General features: G+C 34.6%; 2 protein-coding genes across 3 annotated transcripts in view; one reads left to right on the forward strand and one right to left on the reverse strand.

Moving 5' to 3' along the window:
* LOC129757681 (tyrosine-protein kinase Abl) overlaps nucleotides 1-26,512 on the forward strand; it is a 448,900-nt gene that overhangs the window by 387,573 nt on the left and 34,815 nt on the right. The window lies entirely within an intron of this gene.
* LOC129757682 (uncharacterized) lies at nucleotides 13,018-13,691 on the reverse strand. Its single transcript, XM_055754967.1, has one exon. It carries the CDS (start codon nucleotides 13,681-13,683, stop codon nucleotides 13,177-13,179), a length of 507 nt encoding a protein of 168 aa, XP_055610942.1. The 5' UTR covers nucleotides 13,684-13,691; the 3' UTR covers nucleotides 13,018-13,176.

Genomic DNA, 26,512 nt, shown 5'->3' on the forward strand with positions numbered 1-26,512 from the left:
TATTTTGTGGCAGGAAAGCCAGCGTACTTCTGTGTGGTAGGGAACACAATCGAATTCATGTCCAATGTCTTCCAAAAATGTCGAAAATTGGCGATTTTTACAATGTTATCTTCAAAAGTATATGGAAAATATCCCAACAAACAAACTTTGATGCGTGCTATCTCGAAAGTAGCTTTTGTGCACTTATACCCCTTTGGCTCTGAGGGCCTCATATGATGTGATAGCAATTGTTTAAAAAACTGAACTTCATTTATTGACGTCAAGTTTCAAATTTTAAATCGACCTCTGAATCCGAATAGAAGACAAAAAAATATCTGCGAAGTTGGTTCATTGGTCAGATTATAGAAAAAGATAATTTTATGAACAGTAGCTGAAGACAGGGCCGTAGGAAGAACCGTCTCATGGGGGGGGTTTTGGTGACTAATTTTCACCTATGATTTTTTGCCCAACAATGCACGAATACAATCAAAAACATATTTTGTTTGTAACTTTACCATTATTCAATTTTATGTACTTTTACATTAAAAGTTTTAGTATTAAATCGTGATTTTAGTAAATTGATCCCAAACCATAAAGGTGAGATAAATTCACTTTCTTTGGCGGTTAAAAACTTCAAATTTGTTACAGAGTTTGGTAGATCAAACTGAGTTGATTCGAGCATAAAAAAATTTTTTTTAAGATAACCTGCTTCCATTTCTTAAAAAAACTTATTTTTGACTCAAATCAAACTCTTTTGGAAATTCAAAGATTTTAAACTTATTTGTTTGTAAGTAAATCAAATTTACAACAAAAAAAGAGATACACATTTTTCGGTTCTAATTTGCTTGATGCAAACTTGAATCAAATGAATGATTTTAGTTAGAAATTTGGGTAAAAAAATAAGCAATATTAACACAATACGGACCAAATACAAAATATCTCTTTTTCGCTAGCCGCTAGTATGCTCCATTGAAAAGCATAATTCAAATGTTATGAATCTAATAATGAAACCTCATTCTAATAAACTTAACATAAATTACCAACTCAAATATATTAAATTAGCAGATTTTGTCTACTGGTTCCTGAACTAATAAAATGCCGAATTTTGGTGTCTGACGGCTTAGATTTTCTCGCGTTTCTTAATTTGAAAATATTGTTAAACAATACATCGGAAAATTTATGCAGATTTTCTTGGTGAAGATCAGATACATGTTTCTTTAACAGCAAATATTTTTCATAAATAATCAATTCCATAATGATAATCCTGTGGATGATTTTTTTATGGTTTTTCCCATAAAACAAAACTTAGAAAATTAACTTAAATTCTACATTTTATTTGTGATTTTCAGTGGAATGGTGTGTATGAACTAATTTTGATTAAAAATTAGAAGTCTGGAAATTCAATTGATAAGCAATCTTAAATTCATGATATCTTGAATTCCTAAAAAATTTAATTCGATTGTAAAATTAATTTGCTAGCTATATCTTTTTTCTAAATTTTGAATTTGCGTACTGAATCGGAATTCTGAACTTGAGTTGAATAATTGAGCTTTGAATCTGTATTCGAATTTCTTTACGATTTCTGAAATGTACAAAAAAAATACCGAATCCTAATACCAGACCAAAATTTATGAGCCAAGTTTTGTAGTTCAGGTTAACTAAATATTCACTAAATATTTAAATTATTTATTTTTTATCTGTATTGAAATATGAATTTCAAAATGAATCTGCAATTTCAAAGCTTCAAATGTTTGAAATTTGTGTAAAAATTAAGTTAAAGAACTTCTGATTTGTTTATAAAAGATTTTTTTATATATATTTGGAAACTATGAAAATGCAATTGATCTCGAAAAAGATGATTCAAATTTAATATGATATGCGAAACCAAATTTTAACCAGAATTTCAAAGCAGCTTTTGATTTCAAATTTCTTATGGTTATTCGAACTGAAAATCAAGAATCCTGAACTGGATACAAAATCCGAAATACGAAAGTAGAAATAAAATTTTGGTATTGGGAATTATGGAAACAGATTATCCAAAATGAATTTAATTTACTTAAAAATTTAATATTCAGACCTGAACTTCTATGAACAAGTGAGAAAATTTTGAAAAAAGTGAAGCAGAATTTTGAGCTTGGGATAAGTTTTTGAGGTTTCGACATTAGTTTTTCGTCTAGATTGTTACTCTTGAATAACCTTACTCCATTATCATAATTTGATTCTGAATTTAAAATTACAAGTGTAGAGAAGAATACCTCGCTTGCTTTTTTGGATCCTCATGGGGGGGGGTTTAACCCCCAAAACCCCCCCCCCCCCCGTTCCTACGGCCATGGCTGAAGATATTTAAAAAAAACACAATTATTTTTTTTTCATTTTACAGTATTTCAAAAACTGCTCTAATATTCATCATCATCGGATTTTTTTTTTAATTCAGTGAACGATATGGTATTAAAAGTGACTCTCAACTTACTTATTAAAAATATTGATAACTAGTGTTATTAAAAATGTATGCTGTTTATACTGACGTATTCAGGTAGGTTTGAGACAATAAGAAGACTCCAGCGGTGGGATATGTTTTTGTTCAATTCCGGTGCAACCAACACACTTACCACAAAATTAACTGAACGTTAAACAAGTGGTCACCGAAATAAAATTATTCAGAGCTACAAATTTAATAACGTGAAATTTTTAATAATTTAGGATGTGCTTTTTACAATGAATAATGTTGATATTCACGCTTTTAAAAAATATCACAATGTTCCTTCGGTAAAAAAAAAAAATAATTGAACCAAAATACTTGGAAGATATTTATGTTGTTTACGCCATGAATATTTACACACAAAATTACACCTCAAACTGTGGTTCAGAGCAACAATGTTATGCGTGTTTTTCTGAGAAGAAATTTAACATCGAAAAACATTTGCATTAAGTTGAAAACTTTACATTCAATATAAGTTTTTTGCAGTAATATTTTAGATAAAAATGAGTGGAGTTTTTTTTTGTGACAATTTAAGACAGGGCTACGCGGGCCGCATTGACCAAGGCCGCGGGCCGCATGCGGCCCGCAAACCCCCAGTTTGACATGCTTTTATTAGAGAGAATCAACAGTCGCTGGCACGTGGTACGGAGAAATCCAAAGATGGCGGAGCAAGCAAATTATCGACACTGGAAAAGACGGCTATTGTTTCGATGGATACTGATGGTCGTGAAGTTACAGTAAAAGCTCTGATTCCAACGAAAGCCGGGTGTACCGACCACTCAAAGCCTTTGACAGCCGAACATTCAAATTCTAAGCAGGACGACGCTATAGCTAAGATAGACGCAGATGGACGTTGTGAAAGTGACATGTGCTCAGATGATGACGAGGGTTTCCATACAGTGAAGGATAGACGTAAACGAAGTAGAAAAGGTGCTTGTGACGCCGCAGCGCCGGTGAATTCAGCGACTGACTCAGATCAAAGTGCCAAGGCTGATGCGTTAAAGGGAGTAGTAGCGTCTCAAAGTGTCGTAACAAGGGCGAGGACCAAGCAAATCAAGCTGGATGCAAACAGAATAAGATCTAAATCATGCTCAAAATCAACATCACAAATGGAACGTTCGAGGATTAGAAAGTAAAGTGTGTGAGTGTTTTTTTTTAAATCTGATAATGATTACGAATAGAAGTGATAACATGTGTTGAACTGGATTTAATAAGGGACATTGTAAAACGTTTTAGAAAAGTTGAGACACAATTTGTAAATTAATAATGAGGAAATATGGTGAAAAAATTGTAAAACTGTAATTGAAATTGCTATTTTAAAATAAATAAATAAAAAAAAAAAACCTAAATCCAGATCAGAATTTTATGAGCCAAGGTTTAGAGCCCTCGTCCACGAATCTATTACTCTAATTCTTTAGTTCAGATTTAATCTAAATTCACTGTTTAAATTATTAATTTTAATCTGTATTGTGAATCTGAATTAAAATTTCGAAGCTTTTAATGTTTGAATTTTGTGTAAGGATGAAGAATTCGAAAATTAAACAATTTTTTCTTTTTTTACATATTATAAAAACTATTATCAATATATTAAAAATGCATATGATCTCAAAAACATTATTCAAATTTGACATGAAATACAAAACCAAATTTGAACCATAATTTCAAAGCAGCTTTTTTTTTGTAATGATTATTCGAACTGAAAATAAAAAATCCTGAACTGGAATAGGAATACTATTTCAGTAATGTGAATTATGGAATCACAACCTCCGAAATGAGTTTAGTTTTATTTGAATTTTTTTATTCAGACCTGAATTTCTACGAAAAAATGAGACAATTCGAAAGCATTGAAAAAATCAACTTTTATTAGAAAATTCTTTTTCAATGAATCGTTTTTCAGAATACTGAATGTATCCCATAAAGATAATCAAGCAATTATTGTAAGTTTAGACCAATTTTTTTATATAAGGGTGGCAATGTATGTACGTATGGAAAAAATTTCTTCATGGTATTTCAAAAACCAACTATACATATTTCGATTATTTGTCTTAAAAACGAATAAATAAAAATATCAGCCTAACCGGATTTGATTTAGGGATCGCCTCAAAGCGCTCAAAGTTTATTTGAGATGCCAAAAAATGTTAAAAATGCATTAAACATGGAGATCGGATACTGTTCTGAATAAAAAACATTGTTTTTACTTTGACTTTCTAGGGCTGGGATTTTTTTTTTGTTTAAAATTTAATTAAGATTTTTATCATTTTTATTTAAATACCGACTACCGTAATACGACATTACGCTCGACTCGACAGTGGCTGGAGTTACTCGACTCGTTTTAAGTAATAAGGCCCTAAAAGTACACTTTTGAAATCGACAAAGAGTGTCTACAGTATGACAGACAGCTCAAAACAAATCTAAAAGACTACCGCACAGTGGTTAAAATCCTCAAAAAGCTGGAAAAAGTAAAATTTTCATGTCAGCGACAACAACTTTTTTTATTCGAGATTCGAATCTTCAATATATTTTCTGGGACTTTTCATACACCATTTATGGAACAAACTGTAAAGACAACTTTAACAAAAAAATTTAAAAAAAAAGATTTTTTAATTCTGAACTACAAACATTAAAAAAAAATGAATTTGCGGCTTTATCGGTGAGGGTTAAAGAGTTGAAATGAAAGACGGATAGAAGATCAGAAGAAAATTCTAAAGTGGTGAAAAGAGCGAAGAGCATTTGAAATAGAAGCTTGACCACATGCTAAATTCTTTGTCCCGCATCAATTAACTGTATTGAAGAAGTAGTACCCAATAGAGAAGGCACTACATTTTTCGATACAGTTAATTATGGATGGTTCGACCGCCATGTGAGTGTGCACATGTGCCGAAAAAAATTTTTTGTCCGTTCGGCACATGTGCACACTCACATGGCGGTCGAACCATCCATAATTAACTGTATCGAAAAATGTAGTGCCTTCTCTATTGGGTACTACTTCTTCAATACAGTTAATTGATGCGGGACAAAGAATTTAGCATGTGGTCAAGCTTCTATTTCAAATGCTCTTCGCTCTTTTCACCACCTTAGAATTTTCTTCTGATCTTCTATCCGTCTTTCATTTCAACTCTTTAACCCTCACCGATAAAGCCGCAAATTCATTTCATAAAATTAAAAAAAAGGCATCTACATATATCTTTAAAATTTATAAATGTATATCCACATAAATGTCTATACCAGAAAATTTTCAGCACGTATCCGAACCGGCAAATCTAAATTTTATTTAGAAACCTGAAAAAATCCGGGCAATTGATTTCAAAATTGACGACCAAAAATCCGAGCAATATCCGGGCAATTTTGGATTAAACCCAGAAATTACTCAACAAGAATCAAGTCACAAAAATTGGAAAAAAAATGTTTTTCATCAAAACTCAACGACAGATTTGAAATAGGCTTCCAAAAAACATAAAACTTGCTCAAAAAATTTCATTTTGGAGGCCGCATTCAAAAAAATAAGGCAAAAAAATTATTTTTGTTGGATTTGTCAAATAAGGTTAATAAATCCGAGCCAAATCCGGGCATTTTTCGAGGAAATCCGGGCAACCGGGCCGGGCCGGACTGTTCCCAAATTTTGTATTAAATATCCGGGAAACCCGGATAAAACTGGGCATTCTGGCAACCTTAGTCTATCCTGAAGTGATATATTAAAATCTATTTCACAGTTTTGAGATGAAAAACATCTTCAATATCATGAACTTCACTTTCACTTAGATGAGAACCCAATATTTGATGATAAATTCGATTTACACTGTTTATTTAACGGAAGTAAAAATATAGCTTACGCTGCCGATTGTGGTAAATTATATAGTTGGAGGGCTCAACAAAAACATACCTTTAAATCAGCTGCTAGTTTATGCTATATTTTGAAAATGATAGCTTTGAATGGAATGCTGGTTAATTTTTCCAAAAAGAAGCAGGGCACAGCAAAATAGCGAAACATTTCATAATTCCATTAAAAATAGTTTTTCTAAAAAACAGAAAAACTTCACCAGAGAATTAAAAAATTATGAATAAAAAATAGCGGTTAATCAGTGTGGGACACCATAAAGCAAACTATTTGGATAGGACGAATAATTATAAATAGACAGTTACATAATGCAACTATTCAACCATTAAGACGCCCCTCGGCGATAAGTCATCAGATGCGTTCCGCTCTCACGCACACATCCACCATCATCATCGTCGGCAGTCGTGATCCAACAGGCCGCGTGAGACAACGAACGCTTTCTGCAGTGCAGTGCAATCCAAACGGTCTTCCGCCGGAATGTCCAGGTAAGCGACGTGTGTCCTCGGAAATAACACTCGGCCCTGACCAGGTCGCACAATCAGTTGGAAGAAAACTCGCCATAATTTCGAGCTCTAGAGTCAACCTATACAGTTCTTAACGTTAGGCTTTTCAATCCAAGAAAAAGTTTAAACAAATTTTTAGTTGCTTCTTACTTATTTCGTGTTCTCTTAATTTGAAATTGTCTTTTATTTTTCATACAAGAGTGATTTTTATTATAATGGAAAAAAAACTTTTACAAAACTTTGGCACCTGAATCCTTTAAAATTAAGAATTTATTTTATCCTATCTGGATGTTCATTCATGTTCATTGTTTATAAACTCTGCCTGCTGAATTTAGTGTCTCTCTAAGAGGAGCGAATGCCTTAGAGCGTATAGAATACTGGTAAAAAAGCTTTAATCATTCTAAATTTTAAAAAATAATTAAAAACCTATGGCGGCGATGAAAAAAAAAACCGATTTAAAGAAAAGTAAATAAAATAGTACTCATGTAAGATGCATGTAAGATTTATTATTGAGTTAATCTGATAGAAAAAAGAGAAACATTCCGAGTACCGCAAAACGGGATAACTATTGTTTGAATTTTTGAAAACTGTTTTCTACCTTTGAAAGCCTATTAATTGGGTATCAAATAGACAAAATTTGGATTGTATTTAAAATAGTTTTCTGTTAGTAAGAATGTAATTTCAAAATCTTACAATATCTATTTTTTCCAAGGCTCGCATTCAAACAGCTCTCCTGATAATAACAAAAAGTATTAAGAAGCAATAGGGTGGTTGAATGTGAAAGAACAACTTTTATTATTTGTATATGTAAAGTTATAGTGGTTTTTTTTTTGAAGTTATTTAATGATAAATTTTTGATATTTTAAAAGTAAGTACATTTTCCAAGAGTAAGCCTTATTGGATAAATGGGTATGAATCCTATCTTATGATTAACTTTGAAGTAAAAATGAAAATGGAAATAGAAGGAGGGCCTAGGAGAATGTGTGAAAATTTCATTTGTACTTTGAAGCTGAAACTATCTAGCAATTATTATAATTTTTGCACCTAGATGTATGCAGCATCTTTGTTTATTTTTCGATAATAAATGTTTTTAAAAGAAATAGTCAAAACTCAAGGTAAAATTGATAAATTAGACTTTTTAAACAATTATGAAAGTGTTTTGTTTCCTTTATGATCAAGAAAACTCGTTAAAAGCGTCAAAATGGAGACTGATCAATGTAACCCCAAAGCATCAATTCCTGAACAGCGACGAAATTGATTTTTCAATCAAATTTAAAGCAGTCCAGTAAATTTCTGCAACCATGTTTTACGTTCATAGGTGTCCAGTACTGGTTTAAAAAATAAGAAACATGCCACATTTCCCTCAACGGGAAAAATAATCGAAAAATATTGAAAAAAGTGATCAATATTACCCCGGATTACGGTAAACGGAAAAGAAAGTAAAAAAAAAACTAAAACATATTTGCAAAAGCTAGACGACTGACAACTCAACATTTACCTATTGCTATATTCCATAGTTGATCAGCGATAAAAAATTTGATAATGGACAAAAAGTTCAACATGGTAAGACGAAGTTTGCCGAGTCTACTAGAAGGTAATTCTATAGAAATGAGATGCGTGAGTACTGGCACTGGCACTTACATTTTATACTTGTATAACATTTTTCCCTAATTGTTTTTAACCAGTTTCCTACAAAAGTAAAACGAATCTTAACACTACTGCCTAAGGAAATTGGAAGTTTTTATAATATTTGTGACCTTATAAACAGCAATTCTACTAAAATTTAGTTTTATCGGCTTTCATCATTTAGATTGCTCCATCTCAAAATTTACGCAATTCATATACTTCCATAATTTAAATTTTGCCGGATGATTTTTAAAATATAATATTTAATGTTTAATTTTTTTTTTCTTTTTGGAAAAACCTTATCGGTTGGGTAAACATTAACGTAAGTGATTCATTAATTTAATTTTTTCGTTGTCATTGATTCTATGCTTGAAATGTATTGACTGATAAAAGGACGGAAAGCATGTTGATTTCATAAGTCTTCCAAAATTGTTTATTAATTGCGTTTTTCAACCCTAGCCTGAAACATTGCATCTTGCATCAGGGGCGGTCCTAGAGTTGGCTCTTGGGGGGGGGGTGATTTTTCAAACTTTCAAAAATCAGACAATAAGAAGGATCGAAAATATCTGTCGAAAAACGTTTATTATGAGAAATAGAGTGGAGGATGGAGGAGGGGAAGAAGGGGGGTGGGGTTGGTTTGGTTGCAAATAAGTCTTGTATTTTGTAGGTTTGTAAACTTGTTAGTTTGTAATTTTAAAAGTTTGAAATAAAAGAAAAAAAGGGAAAATTTTTAACATATTTCTTCAATCTACTTATTTCGATATCCTTTTATAAAACAATCTGCGAATCTAAGATGTTCACTGCGAAAATGTGTTGATAAAAACATATATTTCGTAATTTTTACATTTGGCAGTAAAAATTATAACTTTAAGAATTCTTTACAGAATTTTCTGATATAAATATCATTTCACAAATGAAAATCAACACACATTTTCGTAGAAGAAATTGTAAAAAAAATTATCAAGTGATCCACAATTTTTCTGAAGTATTTTGCTGAATCGTTGTTCGAAAATATCGAATTATTGTTAATTCTTGTTCAAATTCTTAAATTTTTAATAATTAATTAAATTTCAAAATTAGATCATCAAAATCTTATTCTTAGGAATAAAGCTTTTGGGACTTCATTTTCATTTGTTTTTTCTTGAATCTCAAGCTCTCATACTAGATTTCTAATTTTGTTGGAACTGAATTCAAAGAAAAAGTAATTAATTTGCAACGAATTATTTATTAACAAAATGAAGAGTCGTATGTTTTCATCATGCTCTCAATATTTTCAAACTTTATTTTTATAATGTTTAAATTAAATAAAAACATATTGAATAGAGAGTTAATTTCTGAAAGTTAATACTATTTCAATATTTTAATGAAAGTTCACAATCAATTGCGATTGAAATAACCAAACCTTCAGATTCAGAGTGGATTTTTAACCTAAATTATTAAGCTGGTTTTCAACTAAAAAATTTAAATATTATTGTGTGGATGAGCTAAAAACAGTATTTGCGATAAAATTGGTGTGAATAGTCGGAATAGTTTTATCTCACCTGGGAAAAATTAAAGTATATATAAGCAAATTTTTGGAGCATATGCTTTAAAAACAGATTTTAGGAAATAAATTTCTGAACTCGATTTCAGATTTTATTCATCACCTCTAGTTTCAGCAGTATTTTCAGTATTTTTCGAAAATTGAATAGATATCATTAGAGTGCGAAAGGCCGAATACCGACTATTGGCCTTTTTCAAGTATTCAGTGAAACGAACATTTTGAACATGATAAATCGTAAATAAGCTTAAAATGTGGTCAAAAGTACCATCTGCATCACCAAATATTTTGCAAAAAATACCATTGTGAGTAATATTTTAAAAGTGATGGTAGAATTGATGAAAATATATTTCACTTTTTGCATAGAAAACAAACAATGCGTGAACAACTGCACACATACGCAGGTAACGCGAGCCTCTAACAGCTTTGGAGCAAAAGTACTAATCAAAGTGGGAGAAAAACACAATTTTTTTCGTACCTTGTATAGAATTTGAAGCACAACTCTGATATCAAGTTTCAACCTGTTATAAGTTTCTCATTTTTAATGTAATTTTTTATTATTATAAAATCCCCATACTTAAAATTTATTTTTATAATTTTAATATTACTTTGGTCTCAAAACAACTTTATCGTAACCATTTCTTACTTAATTAACTTTATTTTGAAAGTTTTAAATTAAAGAATGAGTTTTTTAATGAAAATTTTTAATCATTATTAAATTGTTTAATTGTGATAACGGCTCAAAATGTATGACGCCCTTCGAGCCAAAGCTAACGAAAGACGTAAAATATCACAGTAAATAAGCCTTTGAGAGAAAACTAAATGATTTATTTAAAAACACATGTTTAGTTTGATGTGTTTGGCCATTTTCCATACATTTATCTAAAGTTTTCATTTCTTTTTCAAACGTAAAAGAATGTAAATTAAAATTCCAAATACCTTAAAAATTTCCAAATATAGTTTGAATTATGAAGAATCGTTTTAAATCAATAAATCAAAATCGATCATTTGTGCTACGTCGAGGCAAATGCAATCAAAGCTCATTTTTATCAAAAACGTTGAAAAATAAGAAATTATTCTAAAAAAAATCTCTAAAATTTAAATGGATCTTTTTAATTAGACAGTTTCGACAGTTTTAATAAGGCATTATCGATATCTTTAACTCAGAAAAAATATGGGCTTGTGAGAATCTCAAATTGAGATGCATTCTGTAAAATTCGGAGCCCGCAATCAAAAATAAACCAAGAAATGGAAATGTAGTATTAGATGTAGGCAACAAAAATTGAATCTGTCCAGGTGAACGTCTGGGGGAAGGGGGGTAGGGGTTGCCAAATGTCCACTTGTGCACGTGGAAAGGGAGAAGGGGGTAAAATCTCATTGTTCTATCCACGGGGAATCTGAACGGCTTCAAAGGCAATTTAAAACTTAATGGCTCAAGTCTTTTTTACTTCTAAAAAGGATCGAGATATGTTGATCCATCTAACATGGAGCCAAACCGATCTGCAATAACTCGTAAGATAATAAAGTTATGGTTGAAACAAGTTTGCAGGTATTTATTGAACATACCGACTATTTGGTGAACATTATCAAAAAAAATATCAAACTCTAGCTACAGTTTTAACGAAGTTATTCTGAAAAAACATGTTTACTAAATATCCAAAAAGCAAAAACAACGCATTAAATATAACTTTTCAGATTAGCGATAAGTTGTTTGATGACAGAGATATGCACGAAATTAAATGTCATGTTTCGCATGATCCCAAACTTTTTGCCGATACACCATATTATGGGTGAGCCCAAACTTTTGATCGATAACTTAAGTAGCTATTTTATCTGTTTAAATCACTATTCAAATTTTAGCACAAAAAATTGTTGACATTTATGAGAAAAGATTCAAATGCAACTCGAATCTATAGATTTGGTCCACCCAAACCTGAACTGATCGGGTTGAAATAGAAAGTGCGATTTATTGGAAATTTAAGCCAAGTTTAAGTCATATTAAGTTAACATATACATTTTGCCAAAAACAGACGAAAAAAGTTTTGATCATCAACTTTAGAATTGAAAGAAATGCAATATATCATAAGATGACTGAGATATGACCAAACAGATTTTCTTGTTTTCGAGGGGGTGATCCCAAACTTATGGCCGGTAGCGTATATGGTCAGCAAATTCTAATTCAACGCTGTTAGTACCTCAACAAAAGTTATTTGGTGAAATAAGTTCCAGGGAATTGCAAGTTACAGCTGTTTTAGTTTGGCGGACCGACTTTTTTTTTAAATTTTAAGCTATTAAGTGATTGATAAATTCTTTTTTTTTTAACAAACACCCCCACGGAGTGGAAAAATTCGAGAATTTTAAAGTGCATATACTAGGAAAAGTTCTTGGTTTTTATATAAAATCCAGCGTTTGCGAGTATTTCGTAACGGTTTTTTGCCGCTTGGGGGGGGTGATCACCCCGATCACCCCCCCCATAGGACCGCGCCTGTCTTGCATAGACGAAGTGCTAATAGATAAAACCTCCTTTTCGGAAATTTCTCACACGTTTGTTCTATGATTTCGATAAATTGTGATGCGTTGTTTCTGAGATATAGCAGTTCGAATAATGAAAGTCGAAGAAACTTGTAGAACTGCTGTATGTCAGGTCAGAAACTTCAAATTTCGTAAGATGTTGGTTTACCGTTTGTAAAAAAAAACGGACAAAAATTATCGTCAAAGTTAAAAATTTAGAAATTTCAAAGTTGAAGTGACATTATTGACCGTTTGTGCCATTAAAATTACAGATAGAACGACTTTTTTTTTACTTTGGCAATTTGATGTCCCATCTACCTTAAAACATTAGATGCATAGTGTTATGATCGTTTGTGGAAATCCTTTTTTTTTATAATCCTTTTAAATTGAAAGGTGTTTCATGTTACCCCAGTTGAAGATGCTTTCAAAATTTTCTGGGAAAATATTTTCATATCATTCAAATTTCAAAATTCAAAAAATATTAGACACTAAGCTGGAGGAACATATAGATGTTTTCACAACCATTCAAAACAAAATAAAAAAATTTAAAATCTTGAATTTGATTTATTTTCAGTAATAATCATGAATAGAGACTGAGTATTTACAAAAGCATTATTGCTCGAAAAATTAAAACAACGAAAAACAATTAACTATACAAAAGAGCAAAGAGCATTAAAAGGTCAACATAGTTTCGTTTTTATTGTTAAACATGGATCAAAAACTTTTTGTGCAGTTCATCTTCCGGTTTCGGTTTTGGCACGAAGGGATTATGTTCCGGGTCGGCATTCAGACGGTACAGAGCTGGGGCTTCCTCACACTTGACGTTGTACCACCAATCGCAGGCAAACTCCTTCTGGTTGAAGATGGTTCCGTTGGTGCAGAGGAAGGAAGCACCCTGGTGTCCCTCCCGGCCATCGTGGCAGGTGTGATAGGCCTGGCATCCGGTTTCTACGTTGGCGTACATTCCGGGAACGGCTGGAACATGGGCGCAGCTGAAGCTGGTTTCCGGGACCGAATGGTAGATTGGGTAGTCTACTCCAGGAACACCGGGAATCTTGCTGAAGTCCTGTTTCTGTTCCTTTGGGCTCTTGTAGGGAGCGTGCAGCTCATCCGGACGATATAGGGACCCATAATAGTCGACCTTGATGCTCTGAACCGCGACCAGAACCAGCCCGAAAACGAAAACGGCAAAGGAAACACGCTTCAGCATGATGGTGGCTGCAACGAAAAATACAATGTGCAAAAAAGGGCCGATTAGCGAAAGACCGGATCGAACTTTCAGGGGCATTTGATCGTTGTTTTTTTTTCTTCAATGTTTCTTTTTTTTGTTTCCCCAGAACGTTCAATAAGCACTTCTCAGAGAGTGAGACCCCAGTTGAGTCACCACCGGTTAGCATGCATTTGCTTCAGAAGGATTGGCAATGATTTCCGATTGTTATGTAATTTGGTCCGCCGACTGACGACTGGTTTGAACTACTTTTACTGGGTACTAACTATGAAGTTTGTGAGTGATATTTTTTTTTGTTACTTATATTTACTCCGAAAGTGGGCTAAATTGAGATCAATCACCGGCATGCGACACATGGCCAGAACCGGTTTGTACGAGACGCATAACCATGCAGTCCGAGGGTCTTAGCGTATCGTGCTTAAATCTTAATATGTGATCGCCTTATTGTATGCTAAAGCTTTAGATAATTGACAGATTAAAGTTAAAGTCGGTTTAAACGGCTTACAAATGTAACGCATGGCACCATCTCTAGTTTATTGCAGTGCAGTAGTCATAGAACAGAGTCTATTTGGGGTAACTTTTGGATTTCTTAAAACCTGGGGTCAAAAATGCTTCGGTTTGGTTGAAAACCCATTCATGATTTTTGGCAGAATTTCTAAGTAACGTTTACATAATTGAGAAAATTCAACATTTTATTCTGAAAAATCAACATCGTTTCTCTTTCTTCTGTGACAACGAGCCTACTTACAGTTTTTGTGAAAGTTTATAAGTTCTTTAAAGGTTTTTTTTCTGCTGAACATAGTTTGTTTAAATGTTGTTCACTTGGTTATCTTACTAAAAGAAACTAGCAGAAAATCTTATTTTAAAAATATAGATAACATTTTTGGATGATAATCGACAGATTTCCAAATAGTTAAAGTCTGGAGTTAGCGAAATAAAGACGTCAACATTAGGAATTCTTTCAAATTCAATACACGTACTTTTCAATGAATGAACCGTCAAAATTGTGTAACACGTTCGTCGCTCATTTCGGTTGTTTTACTAGCCGGGCCCAAAAACACACCCGTGACTCGAACATGGGTCCCATGGCGACGAACGGGTTAAGTCACACCAGATAAACTATGAAAAGAGCAGAGCAGGAAACGGAAATACGATCGTACGCAGATATAGCCTCAGGAAAAAACCACTTCGACAACTAACACTACTTCATGAACAACAAAAAACTTCCCACAAGCAACAATTATTAATACCGTTATCTCCACCAACACAGACTCTGCATGATGCAAGTCTTCTGAAATTGTCGACATGCCTTCAAACTAGATGGACAATAGTACGTTGAAATCCACTCTCGAAGTCAGCACAAACTTAAACTGCACAAAGCTTCTGACGTACCAGCTACTGGTACCGCCGGATTGGAACCATGTTCTCGTGAGAACTCGGCTTCAAGAGCCCTTGAAGTTTCGAGCGCCAAGCGGGTGATCATCGAAGTGGACATACCTATCTGAAGACGACGAGGAAATGGCTGAAGATGAAATAAGCTTGGAGACACGTAACAGAACAGTCAGCGAGAGCGCAAGAATCATCAAGAGAGGCAAGTCGATCCAAAACACCTAAATGACTTCAATCTTAGATCACACGTACACTATCGCAACAATTAACATAAACGCCATCCAAAACAACAAATACGCACGCTACAGTCATTTAAACCATAATAAGGCGAGCCACCGCGTCTCCCCAGTATGCTACCCTGGGTCCATGGGTGCAATTGTTCCCTTAAGCCATAAATTCGACCTGGTGCCTCTAGCCATAATTCCCATCCGGACCTACAACTAAGGCTATAACCGTGATGGGAGACCAAGTCCGTGCTTCTGTGCTCATGCATATTTTTACGACTCAAGACTAAGGACTTCTCTTCTGAGGACTTAAGGTCCATTCTTTACTCGTAATTCGAGGCTTGCTTGGTTACACGACTATCATGTGCTCCATCTCTATTCGTGTCCACTGCTAGAGACCAATGACCTCTCCTCCATCGGCTTGAGGCCTTGGCTCCGCTTGGTTCGGCTGTCAAGCTACTTATCCTGGATACGCGCCTGTCACATCACACGTCCGAAGCTTTACTAAACTACTTAGATAATTCCCGGCAAAGACGTCTTTTTACACCGACTCGAGTGACTCACCCGTCGACGACTTGAAGTCACTCTATCCGAGAACATTCCGCGGCGTGAATACTCTTCTTTCTGCAAGTTTGACTGCGGAGAAGACGGTTTTGTCTTTTTTTATTCTCGCAGCTTCCGTCGTAGGGGGCGCGTTCTACTCGGATACTCCGCGACGTAGGAGGTATCCTACGCGACATACATACCCAAAAGGTATGCTTTATTGCTCGGTTCAGACGCACTCAACTCGAAAGCCTTCCGCCGAAAGGGCATTCTACTCCGATCGTGGTCCGGTCTTCCTCTTTCTTTGGCTGGCAACCCTAGGCTTTTTGCTCGCCGTGTGCCGATCGAGAGCAGGTTTTCCTAGACTCACGCCTGCCACAACATACGTACGGGCCTTTTACGCTTACGACTCAGATGAATCCCAACCGTTATGTCATCCTACCGGCTCGAGTGGCTCACCCGACGGTGACGTGAAACCACTCTACCCGAGAGTATTCCGCGGCGTGAATACTCTGCCCTCTACGAATTCGACTTCGGAGAAGGTATCCCGCATACGAAAAAACTCTACCTCAAACTATCAAAACGATATTCGAACCTCTCTTGCAAGTGTGACTGTTTATGTAAGCAAAGCTATTGAGTAAAACTATTTAAAACGAATTAATCAATTTCAAATTGTAAGCGTTGCTAGTCTGTCGGAGGATGTTGCAGTGATCTTGTTGTAAATTTATTTGAATAACGTTGCCGTGGTATTCGTGGGGTTTAAGGGTTTCTCTTTGGTGAGGCAGTTCACAAAGCCACCCTAACCCAGTGAACGACAAAGCGAAAATGTTCGTTCTACAACCCGCCACCAAAGGACCGCTGGAAGATGTAAGCCGCATATGGAGCGAATTGGCGAAGGGGCGAAATGATCGGGCAAAGCGAAAACAGACGCAGACGAGGGCAATGAACGGTAATGGGGTTAAAGCAGGTCAAGACGGAAATGGTCATAGACTTTGCCATTAGTTCGCGAACACATTCAGAGATCTTACGCAAAAATTCAGAGATCCTCTAATTAGTTCAAATACAGAAACGTATGGTGTTTTGTTCTTCCCGTTAAAATTGTGGAACAGGAACTACCACCCGCAGAAGAGTCCCAGAAGAAATCTATTGGTGACAGACAATATTAGAACTCCAGGTAATCCTACGCTCATTTTACCGTTGCCCATAACCGTCCCCTAATTGGTTCCTGAGCATTAATAGGACCCCGCTGTTTCGAGTTAACCTCTAAACTGACTCAATCCCAGAGCATCTTGCGCGACGCCCTATAACGTCGACCAACAACCCCTATAACGTTGGTTTGACCTACACCGGTACCTGGTTCAGCACCCAAGGTGGGACCAGGTACGCCATTGCCACGCGCCGCTTCGCTTACCGTCGAAGACCGAACAGTGCCCGGTTCAGCACCCAAGGTGGGGCCAGGTACACTCTGCGAGAACCAGTGGACCTCAAAGCCGACCTAAACGAACCCGAGCTCGACGCCGAAGGAGGAAGAAGGAGCACATAGAGTTGTTTTTGACATTTCTTACGCACACTTGCTGAGCGTGTGCAGATTGTCGTAACCGACCCATTTGTAGCCTCTTAACATCCGGACTCACTCCTAACTCGGAACATTTCGGACGATAATCCGTCAACTTCCGTTCTCCATTTTATCTTTTTCAAAAACTGATCTCTCTAACCAAATTTTCCTAGTTTGTACCTGTCGCATTTCAGCATGTTCTCTCTTACCTCTCTCTCTCTATTTCCTTCATTCTTACTGTCCAAGCTGACAACCACATTTCTCTTCTCTCTCATAATGTGATAATTTGGAGTTGGATTCTCATTTTTTTTTTCTGTTTAACTGATACAAATCATCACATATTTTGCTCTACAATTCTATATTTGTTTTATATATCATAATCCATTACCTATATTCACTACATTCACCTCCGCCTCTACTCCTTATTACAACCAACATTTTTTTTAATAAACATTTACCTATTACTTAAAAAAATATTTGATACATTATTTGATGCAGCAGTGTGAAAATCTTCTTATGTTACTTTTTTTAGATACACCTTACTATAAAACCGAATTTCAGTCTGAACCATGCTCGATCGATCTAAATGCCATAGATTGATGTCGTGTTGGGGTGACAAAGCATCCTTAGTTAACCACATTAAATCTGAACAAAATTTCTTAATTCATTTTTCATCGAGTTTTTTTTTATAACATAAAACATATATGCGTAAAACATGCTTGAAATCTACTTTTTTTCCAAGCTCCCGACCTTCTTCCATACTAACACTTTATGTTTTTCTTACATTTATACCTAAATAAAATAATGTCATTTCATTCCTTTCCTTTTTTTATTTGATATTTACTCAATACAAAAATCAGACCCAGTGCAATTTACAACTTGCGATCCTAGTCGTTCCTATTAAACTAATTATTAATGATAATCTTAATTCATAATTTTCATTTTTTTTTATATACTTAATTTTTCAAAGCTAATTATCATATTTAATTTCTGGTTTAATTGTTTACTGAACAGTGCTAGTATTGTCCGGAAAATCATAAACGTGTGAATTTTTCAATTTCGTTGTGTGTATTGTAACGTGCGTAACGCTTGTAACGTATTTACCTCTGTAAAATGTATCCGTCAGTTTCGTTCAACCTCGATTCGTTCCGCGTTCGCGTTAGTAAATCAATTCGAACTTCTGAAAGACCGGAACGCTCAACCCCTAAGGTATTATCGCTAGTTGATACCTTCAAGGAGCAGAAAGGTTCAGCCCTTTAAAATGGGATACATATCTTACTGCTACCTCTTCCACGGATTGCTGTTCCCCAACTTAATGGAATCGTACACTACATAGAATTTTTTCGAAAGGCGTAAAATGCACCAGTATGCAACAAAACCATTTCACCTTACTATGCGCAAGATTCGAGTGCCTGTGCGTTTCCGGACTTATTTCTGTTTGTGAATCAGCGATGTGACTAAACCTCTGAAATTTCTTGTCTCCGCATGAAATTCTGCTGCTACAGTCGCTATGTCTGACTAGTCGACCCTCGGTTCCACAGTATTTCGGAAAAAAAGTTGACATTCTTTTCCCGTTGATTCAATTAATCTCAACAATAATCCATATAAGTAACTTAGAGTTACGTTAATGACATACCTATAATTTCCCACCACTTATGCTTTAATTCCATGTATTCGAAAAGCTATAAATTCTGAAAGTTTGCTCTATTAAACTGACTGGTTGTGTATTTAGCGTCTCATTACTGGCCTTATGTTATAAAACTAATCCATTTCAGCTATACTGTAACTGAAATCAAGAAGCTTCACTGTCCTAGGCTTGCTACTATTAAATTTTCCGAACCTAACCGTGCAAAAACCATCGTTCAACAAAAGCAGTAAGAGGCTCAGATTTTGCGGATCTCATCCAATAACATTCCGGATTACACAAGAAAACCAGGACCTTATTCTCTCCATGAATATTTAGATTGATTTGTAATTTTCAGACTTGGACTGACACTTTATGCTACAACTTTTGTCTCAGTATTTAAGACTGAAATACTGTATGTATACTAGCTTTTCAGATTCAGATCACTTACAAAAACTGCACATGTGGTTTTCATTATTAAACATCGTTTGCTGTAAAATATTCAAATCCTGTTTCGAACTCTTATCAGGCTGTAAGGATAAAATCTTGATTGAAGTTTCCAACTGGGATGACACTTTTCATCTTTTTTTCTGACTTGGGCTTAGGAATAATTATCATGTCCTTAACACTATATGTACTACAATTTGAAATAGGCTTCAAAGCATAAAATTCAACAGTTCAAAGCTGTATTCGGGCTACGTTTTGATCCCAAGCTTGAATTAATTACCATCAAGTTGTTCATAAAAGCATTTTTTTTTATTTATTTTAGACACAACATTTGAATCTAAACAATTCAATTCCATACTGGTCAAGAATTTAATTTATGTAATTAAGCTGATGCCATAAACCTTATAGGTGAATACACAAAACATGTTTGAACACTACAGCTCTTTCGTCTTTGTCAATTCACCTAAACTAACGGCGGTTTTTCATTAGCTTCGATTCTAACTTTTGATCTAGTCTCCAATTTCAAAAGATTCAGATAACATAAGGAACCGATCATTTTCCAATTTATAGTTTCAATTAGTGTCTAAATCCAGATATCTCAAAAAAATGTTCAGATTTTATACCTTTGTAGACGCAGATTGGATGCCGATCCTAGATTCAAAACTATAGACTAGACTATAGACTATTATAGAGTCAAACTAAAAAAATCAAATTATTTTTTTTTATGTTTAATTAGAAAAATATAAATTTCTTTCTAAGAAAATGCATTGACGATGCAAAGTATATAACTTATCATGGCTGTATCTATGATATCTAATATTCAAATTTCGTGTTTTATTTTTTTTGACAAACTATTTTATGTTCTACCAGTTTTCCCAAATTATTCCAAAAGTCCGAATTGTTGATCTTAAATTATTTAGGTTAATCAACAGATTTCAAATTCAACTTTATGTGTAAAGGTGCATATTGAAATTTTTAACTCAGTTCTCTTCCTTCCTATTGTATAACAATATGGTGTCAGTGACAACTTAAAAAAATGTGTTTTGCGTTTCTCGTTATCTAATTCGTAATCTTGAGAATTTCCTGATGGGGTCTTAGTTAATTTCTTTTTTTAAATTTTACTTCGCATTAAATTAATCTACATGATAATGTATTAGATTTTTTTTGTTTTGGCTTCTTATCTCAATAGAATTTCGCCTCTTTACTTCCTGATATTATGCAAATTTACTTTCAACAACCTTCCATCCTCCTTCTTAAAACGTTATCAGTGACCGACACCTTATAAATTCCTTTAAAAATGTGTTCCAGTGTTATGATCACTCAACCGATTGTCATAATCTAATTCTTCATCCTAAGGGATTGCTTTCACTACTTAGTCAAATACGTTTGTTCCTAGTTCGCTTTTTTGCAATGTATCTTTGTTTCGCCTATACCTGATTCGCATAGCTTTAGATGACTTTAACATAAACCTCTATGATACTGAATCATTAGATTTTCGGGGCTTCTTTTCCCAACAAAAACTTTTTCACTGATCATTCTACTTCCAGATATTTTAAATAATTACCTTTAAAATCTTTTCAGCCTCAATAGAACAATATGCTAAAACTTAATTGTATCTCTAATGTTAAATCGTCGGAGGGATAATTTTTTACCCAGAGTTGATAATGTTCACAAGAAGTTTTCCTCTCATGGCATCATAAATTTAATGTGGATTTCAAATTCACATTCCAGTGTGAAAATTATCAATATTTAAACTTTGAATCAGTTTAATTCTTTCATATATTAAATAGATTCAGTGTCGACTCATATTTATAATTGTGTTTTAGTTTAGTATTTCGTTATGCGTTCATCATAATCTTATTTACCATTCTGAGATTCCTCAGAGAAACTTAGTAGTCTTTTTAGTTTACATGTTTAAGTAGATATGATTGAGTATGATGAGGTTTTCGGACTCCCTATTTCTATAGAACTTCTACCTCTTAGTATTTCACTTTTTAACATTTATAAAAGGTTACTTTAAACATCCTTTCATCCTCACGGGGAGAATAATAAGTTTCCACTTTTTTATGTTATTTTAAATGCTATAATCGAAGGAAATCGTTGTTTCTCAGAGTGAGTTGTTAATCCTCACAAGGAAGTTGACTTCTCAGAGCCTTCTAAACTTTATATGAAATTCAAACTCACATTTCAGCGTGAAGACTATACATATTTCAATTTTGTATAAATTTCTTCCTTTGTATATAAAAATGGTATCAATGACAGGCAACTTATAAATTCGTTTAAAAATATGTTCCAGTTCTGTGTTCACTTAAACGATTATCATAATCTTATTTCTCATACAAAGGGTTTGCTTAAACGACTTAGTCAAATACTTTTTGTTTCTAGTTTGCTTATTTTGACCTGGGATTAATAAACCTATGATATTCTCTTATGCCAAATCATTTCAGGGAATGAACCTCAGGGCAGATCCTCACAGGAATTTCTTCGTAGAAATTGTTCTCACCGGAAATGTGTTTACAGAGAATGTCCACAGACCTTCACATGGAAAGTTTTTTTTTTTTTAATGTCTTTATTATAGAGATTTTCAGCTTTCAGCTGGTTCATCTCTTACATGGAAAGTTCTCATAAGGAACGTCCTCTCAGATAGTTCCTCACAGAAATTGTCCTTTCAGGGAATGTTCTCAGAAAAGATTCTCTCAAGAAAGGTCTTTATAGGAAATGTCGGGTAGTTCCTCATAGGAGAAATTCTAACAAGTAATGTCCTTTCAGGCTGATCATCTCAGGGGATGTGTTCATGAAGAAAATTCTTCTATTGCAGATCCTCTCAGTGGATGTCCTCACAGAGGATGTCCCCTCAGGGCAGATTGCTCAGGGAATATTTTACTATCTGACATTAAGTGTTTCTTTAAACATCAATTCTTCAACCTTTCATCATCACGGGGAGAATAATAAGTTTCTTATTTTATTTCAAATGTTATCATCGAAGGAACTCGTTTCTCAGAGTGAATTGTTAATCCTCACAAGGAAGTTGACTTCTCAGAGCCTTTTAAATTATATATGAAATTTAAACTCACATTTCAGAGTGAAGTATATATATTTCAATTTTGTATAAATTTCATTCTTTTGAATATAAAAATGGTATCAATGACAGGCAACTTATAAATACGTTTAAAAATGTGTTCCAGTTTTGTGTTCATTTGAACAATTGTCATAATCTAATTCCTCATCCAAGAGATTGCTTACACGACTAAGTCAAATACTTTGTTTGGCATGAGATAAATATACTTATGATATTCTGTACCAAGGGTTTCTCGTGGTTTCTTATCTCAATCTCTCCCCTTCAGCATTTTACTTACTGCCAGGTACTTTAAAGTACTGAGAATAACATTAACGACCCTTTCATCCTTACAAGGGAAATAGTGAATTTTAAACTTTTATTATTTTATTCAATTGAAATTAATTTTACTTTAAGTGTTCAGGGTGATTAATTATCTCACGGAACTTCTCCGAGCTTTAAACATTTTAACCTCAATGGGATTTTGGCCAGTTTCTCACTAGATAAACTACGAGATCCTATCTATATCCTCACAGGGACTTAAAATACTACAAGATTATTTTTTTTTATACATCCTAACAGATTATGTTAAGCTTCTCGGAGCTTCATCCTCACAGGGATCATACTGAGCTTCTCGGAGCTTCATCCTCACAGGGATCATACTGAGCTTCTCGGAGCTTCATCCTCACAGGGATCATACTGAGCTTCTCGGAGCTTCATCCTCACAGGGATCATATTGAGCTTCTCAGAGCTTCATCCTCACAGGGATCATACTGAGCTTCTCGGAGCTTCATCCTCACAGGGATCATATTGAGCTTCTCGGAGCTTCATCCTCACAGGGATCATACTGAGCTTCTCGGAGCTTCATCCTCACAGGGATCATATTGAGCTTCTCAGAGCTTCATCCTCACAGGGATCATACTGAGCTTCTCGGAGCTTCATCCTCACAAGGATCATATTGAGCTTCTCGGAGCTTATCGTCCTCACAGGGACATAAAGTTAAATTATTTTCTCAACAATGTTTCATCACACAACCATTTTTATTGGTTTCTCGAAGCTATTTTTCTTCACGGGGACTAATATTCTGTTCCAAAACATAAGCCTCACAAGGATTTTGGTCAACTTAAAGAACTTTCTTTTTGCATACACAAAGTTCACTTCAAAAGCCTCATTCCATGCAAACCAAAATCATCGATAATTGCATAAATGTCTCGAAAACCAATAAAATAGTTTAACAAGATTTCATCCGGTCTTGGAGCCATCTTGGAATGCTCTTCAAGCTATCCTTTCACTTACAGGGGCTCTTTCGCAGTAACGTCCATTTTGTTTCAGAACACGCATTTCTCAAGCAAAACTGTTTCAGTTTTCAGCTAAATTATTTCAATAAAATATTTACCGCTTATCACCTACCACTGCGCCAATTGTCGTAACCGACCCATTTGTAGCCTCTTAACATCCGGACTCACTCCTAACTCGGAACATTTCGGACGATAATCCGTCAACTTCCGTTCTCCATTTTATCTTTTTCAAAACTGATCTCTCTAACCAAATTTTCCTAGTTTGTACCTGTCGCATTTCAGCATGTTCTCTCTTACCTCTCTCTCTCTATTTCCTTCATTCTTACTGTCCAAGCTGACAACCACATTTCTCTTCTCTCTCATAATGTGATAATTTGGAGTTGGATTCTCATTTTTTTTTTCTGTTTAACTGATACAAATCATCACATATTTTGCTCTACAATTCTATATTTGTTTTATATATCATAATCCATTACCTATATTCACTACACAGATGAGACGGGACAATTAACCTCAAAAACTCTCGGTACAAAAAACGGGCAGCCGGTCGACACACATGGTCGTTTTTGAGGTTAATTGTCCCAAAACTGAAAAGTGTTGGTGAAACAACCAGCAAAAAACGCGAACACTACCAGCGGCAAATAGGACTATTCCCGCTACTTTTCCCGCAACACAGCTAAAGGTTAGATAGAAGTAAGAAAGTGGTGGGTGGAATCTACAAGATAATAAAGGGTACCAATTTGCTAAGCCGAGGAGTTTTCCCTTAGATTTCCCGAACTCCCCTGCAACGTAGTATTTTTGTGGTAAGCGTGCCGACCCTAGGGATTGTTAGGGGTTCACTGCACTTTCTAGCGTTGAGTGCCTAGCCGACGGTCTTTGTGACGCTTGCAGAAGTTCGCGGAAGAAATGTGTTTATATTGTTAGCAAATGAGTTTGTAAAATACCAAAACCCTTTCCAAAGTGTCGAATAGTGAACAGTCTACGCGAACAATGTAAAATTTAGTTTAATTTTTGTGTTTTTTAATTTAAAATTGATAAATTCATGTTCTTCATTTAAATGAATTCCTTTATACGTGTGACAACTAACAGTGCATCTCATAAAGGAGGATCTCACATCTCATCACATCTCATAAACCAGATGAGTACTTCATGCATACATCTATAAATTGTTACCTATTGTTTTAGCGCTAAACTTTCCACACCATATGAATTTTTTTTTCATGGTTGTGTTCCCGCCTGAGCGGTGGTGTTTCGACTCAAACGAGTTGTATTGTTTAATGATTGCGTGCTAGCCGTGCTTCACATATCATTTATCTATTGTGCTTTGCTGTTAACACAACTGTTAGGTCTGATCCTGCCCGAGTGCATTCACTGATTATGGCCCAAGAAATTGGTAAGTCGTATCATGTGGTTGATTTCAACTGTTGACAAAACCATTGATCTGTTTTAAATATAGAATACAACCTCGACGTAGCTATGGAAGAACAACTTCTTTCCAGTTCCTCGAAAGATAGCTCTAAGAGAGCAGCTAACTCTCCTGTCACAAATGACGATAAGAAGCAACGAAAAGATTTGGACAATTTATATAAAATCACCCTCAAGAGAAATGAAGGCTTCATCGACGAAGGTTACTTCGATAGCCTTTCAACTCAGCTAGTGAACGTTCAGCTGGCCATTCCGGAAAAGGACCCGCAGCTAATATTTGCTGGTTCTGGGTTTCTTTCTGGATAAGCCTGGTTCCACGCAGCGGATAGTTACAGCCTGCAATGGCTTAAATCAATAATTGCTACGCTACATGCCAATGGTAGGTTCGCTGATCTCGTTGTCTTGCCATTTATGCCTGTTTCTCCACTTCGACGTGCTACTACCTCCGTTCCCAGCGTCCCTCGGTTGGAACGTGATGGAAGGTACTGTGTCATCTTTTGTCTGGATGAAGATTCAGTTTCGCAACTTGAGGCCAGAAAATTTTGCTTAATTGAATTATTAAAATAAACATTTTTGTGATTATAACTGAAGTTGTTATTTTACTAACGAAAATCAAATTGTTATTATATACAAGCAAATAAAATACTAGAAAATACTTATAAGGCTCAAAAACTTTCGTTTATCAAATTAAAATTTATTTTAAAACAATAAGTCAATCCATTTTAAATTCTTAAAAAAAAGATACTAAGTCGAATTATATTTTGATCTTTTTCGTTGATGGAAGTTATTGTATAATTTGAAAATGAAATTATTTTTAAAGTAAATTTTTTTAAAATTTATTCTTTCTTTTTTTATGATTACATTCAGGTAAATGATGAATTTCATACATAAAAAGGCCAGGCACAATTTTCCCGATTGTTTGGATAACGTGTCGTTATGGAGCCAACTTTTTCTGATACCGACCCTAGGGATTGTTAGGGGTCACTGCACTTTCTAGCGGTTGGCTAACAGCCAGTCTTACAAAATAAAACGATTCAAACCAATCCCCCACGTTTATGTGAAAAGTTACGATATAGATTAGTTCAGCCTAACGGGTTAAAATATGAACGAACATTTTTTATTAACCGTTAAAATCATCTCGAACGATTATTTCTAACGTCCACACAATTTTACACTTCTTAAATTTGTAGATGAAAACCAGGGGTGCTAAGTGGTTTCGTCAAAAATCCGTACAACGCAAAGCTAAAAATC

The sequence above is a fragment of the Uranotaenia lowii genome, chromosome 3 (assembly GCF_029784155.1).
Source record: "Uranotaenia lowii strain MFRU-FL chromosome 3, ASM2978415v1, whole genome shotgun sequence".
NCBI classification, from domain to species: domain Eukaryota; kingdom Metazoa; phylum Arthropoda; class Insecta; order Diptera; family Culicidae; genus Uranotaenia; species Uranotaenia lowii.

Coding starts and splice junctions, on each gene's coding strand:
- LOC129757682 (XM_055754967.1), bottom strand. CDS start 13,683: ATGCTGAAGCGTGTTTCCTTTGCCGTTTTCGTTTTCGGGCTGGTTCTG.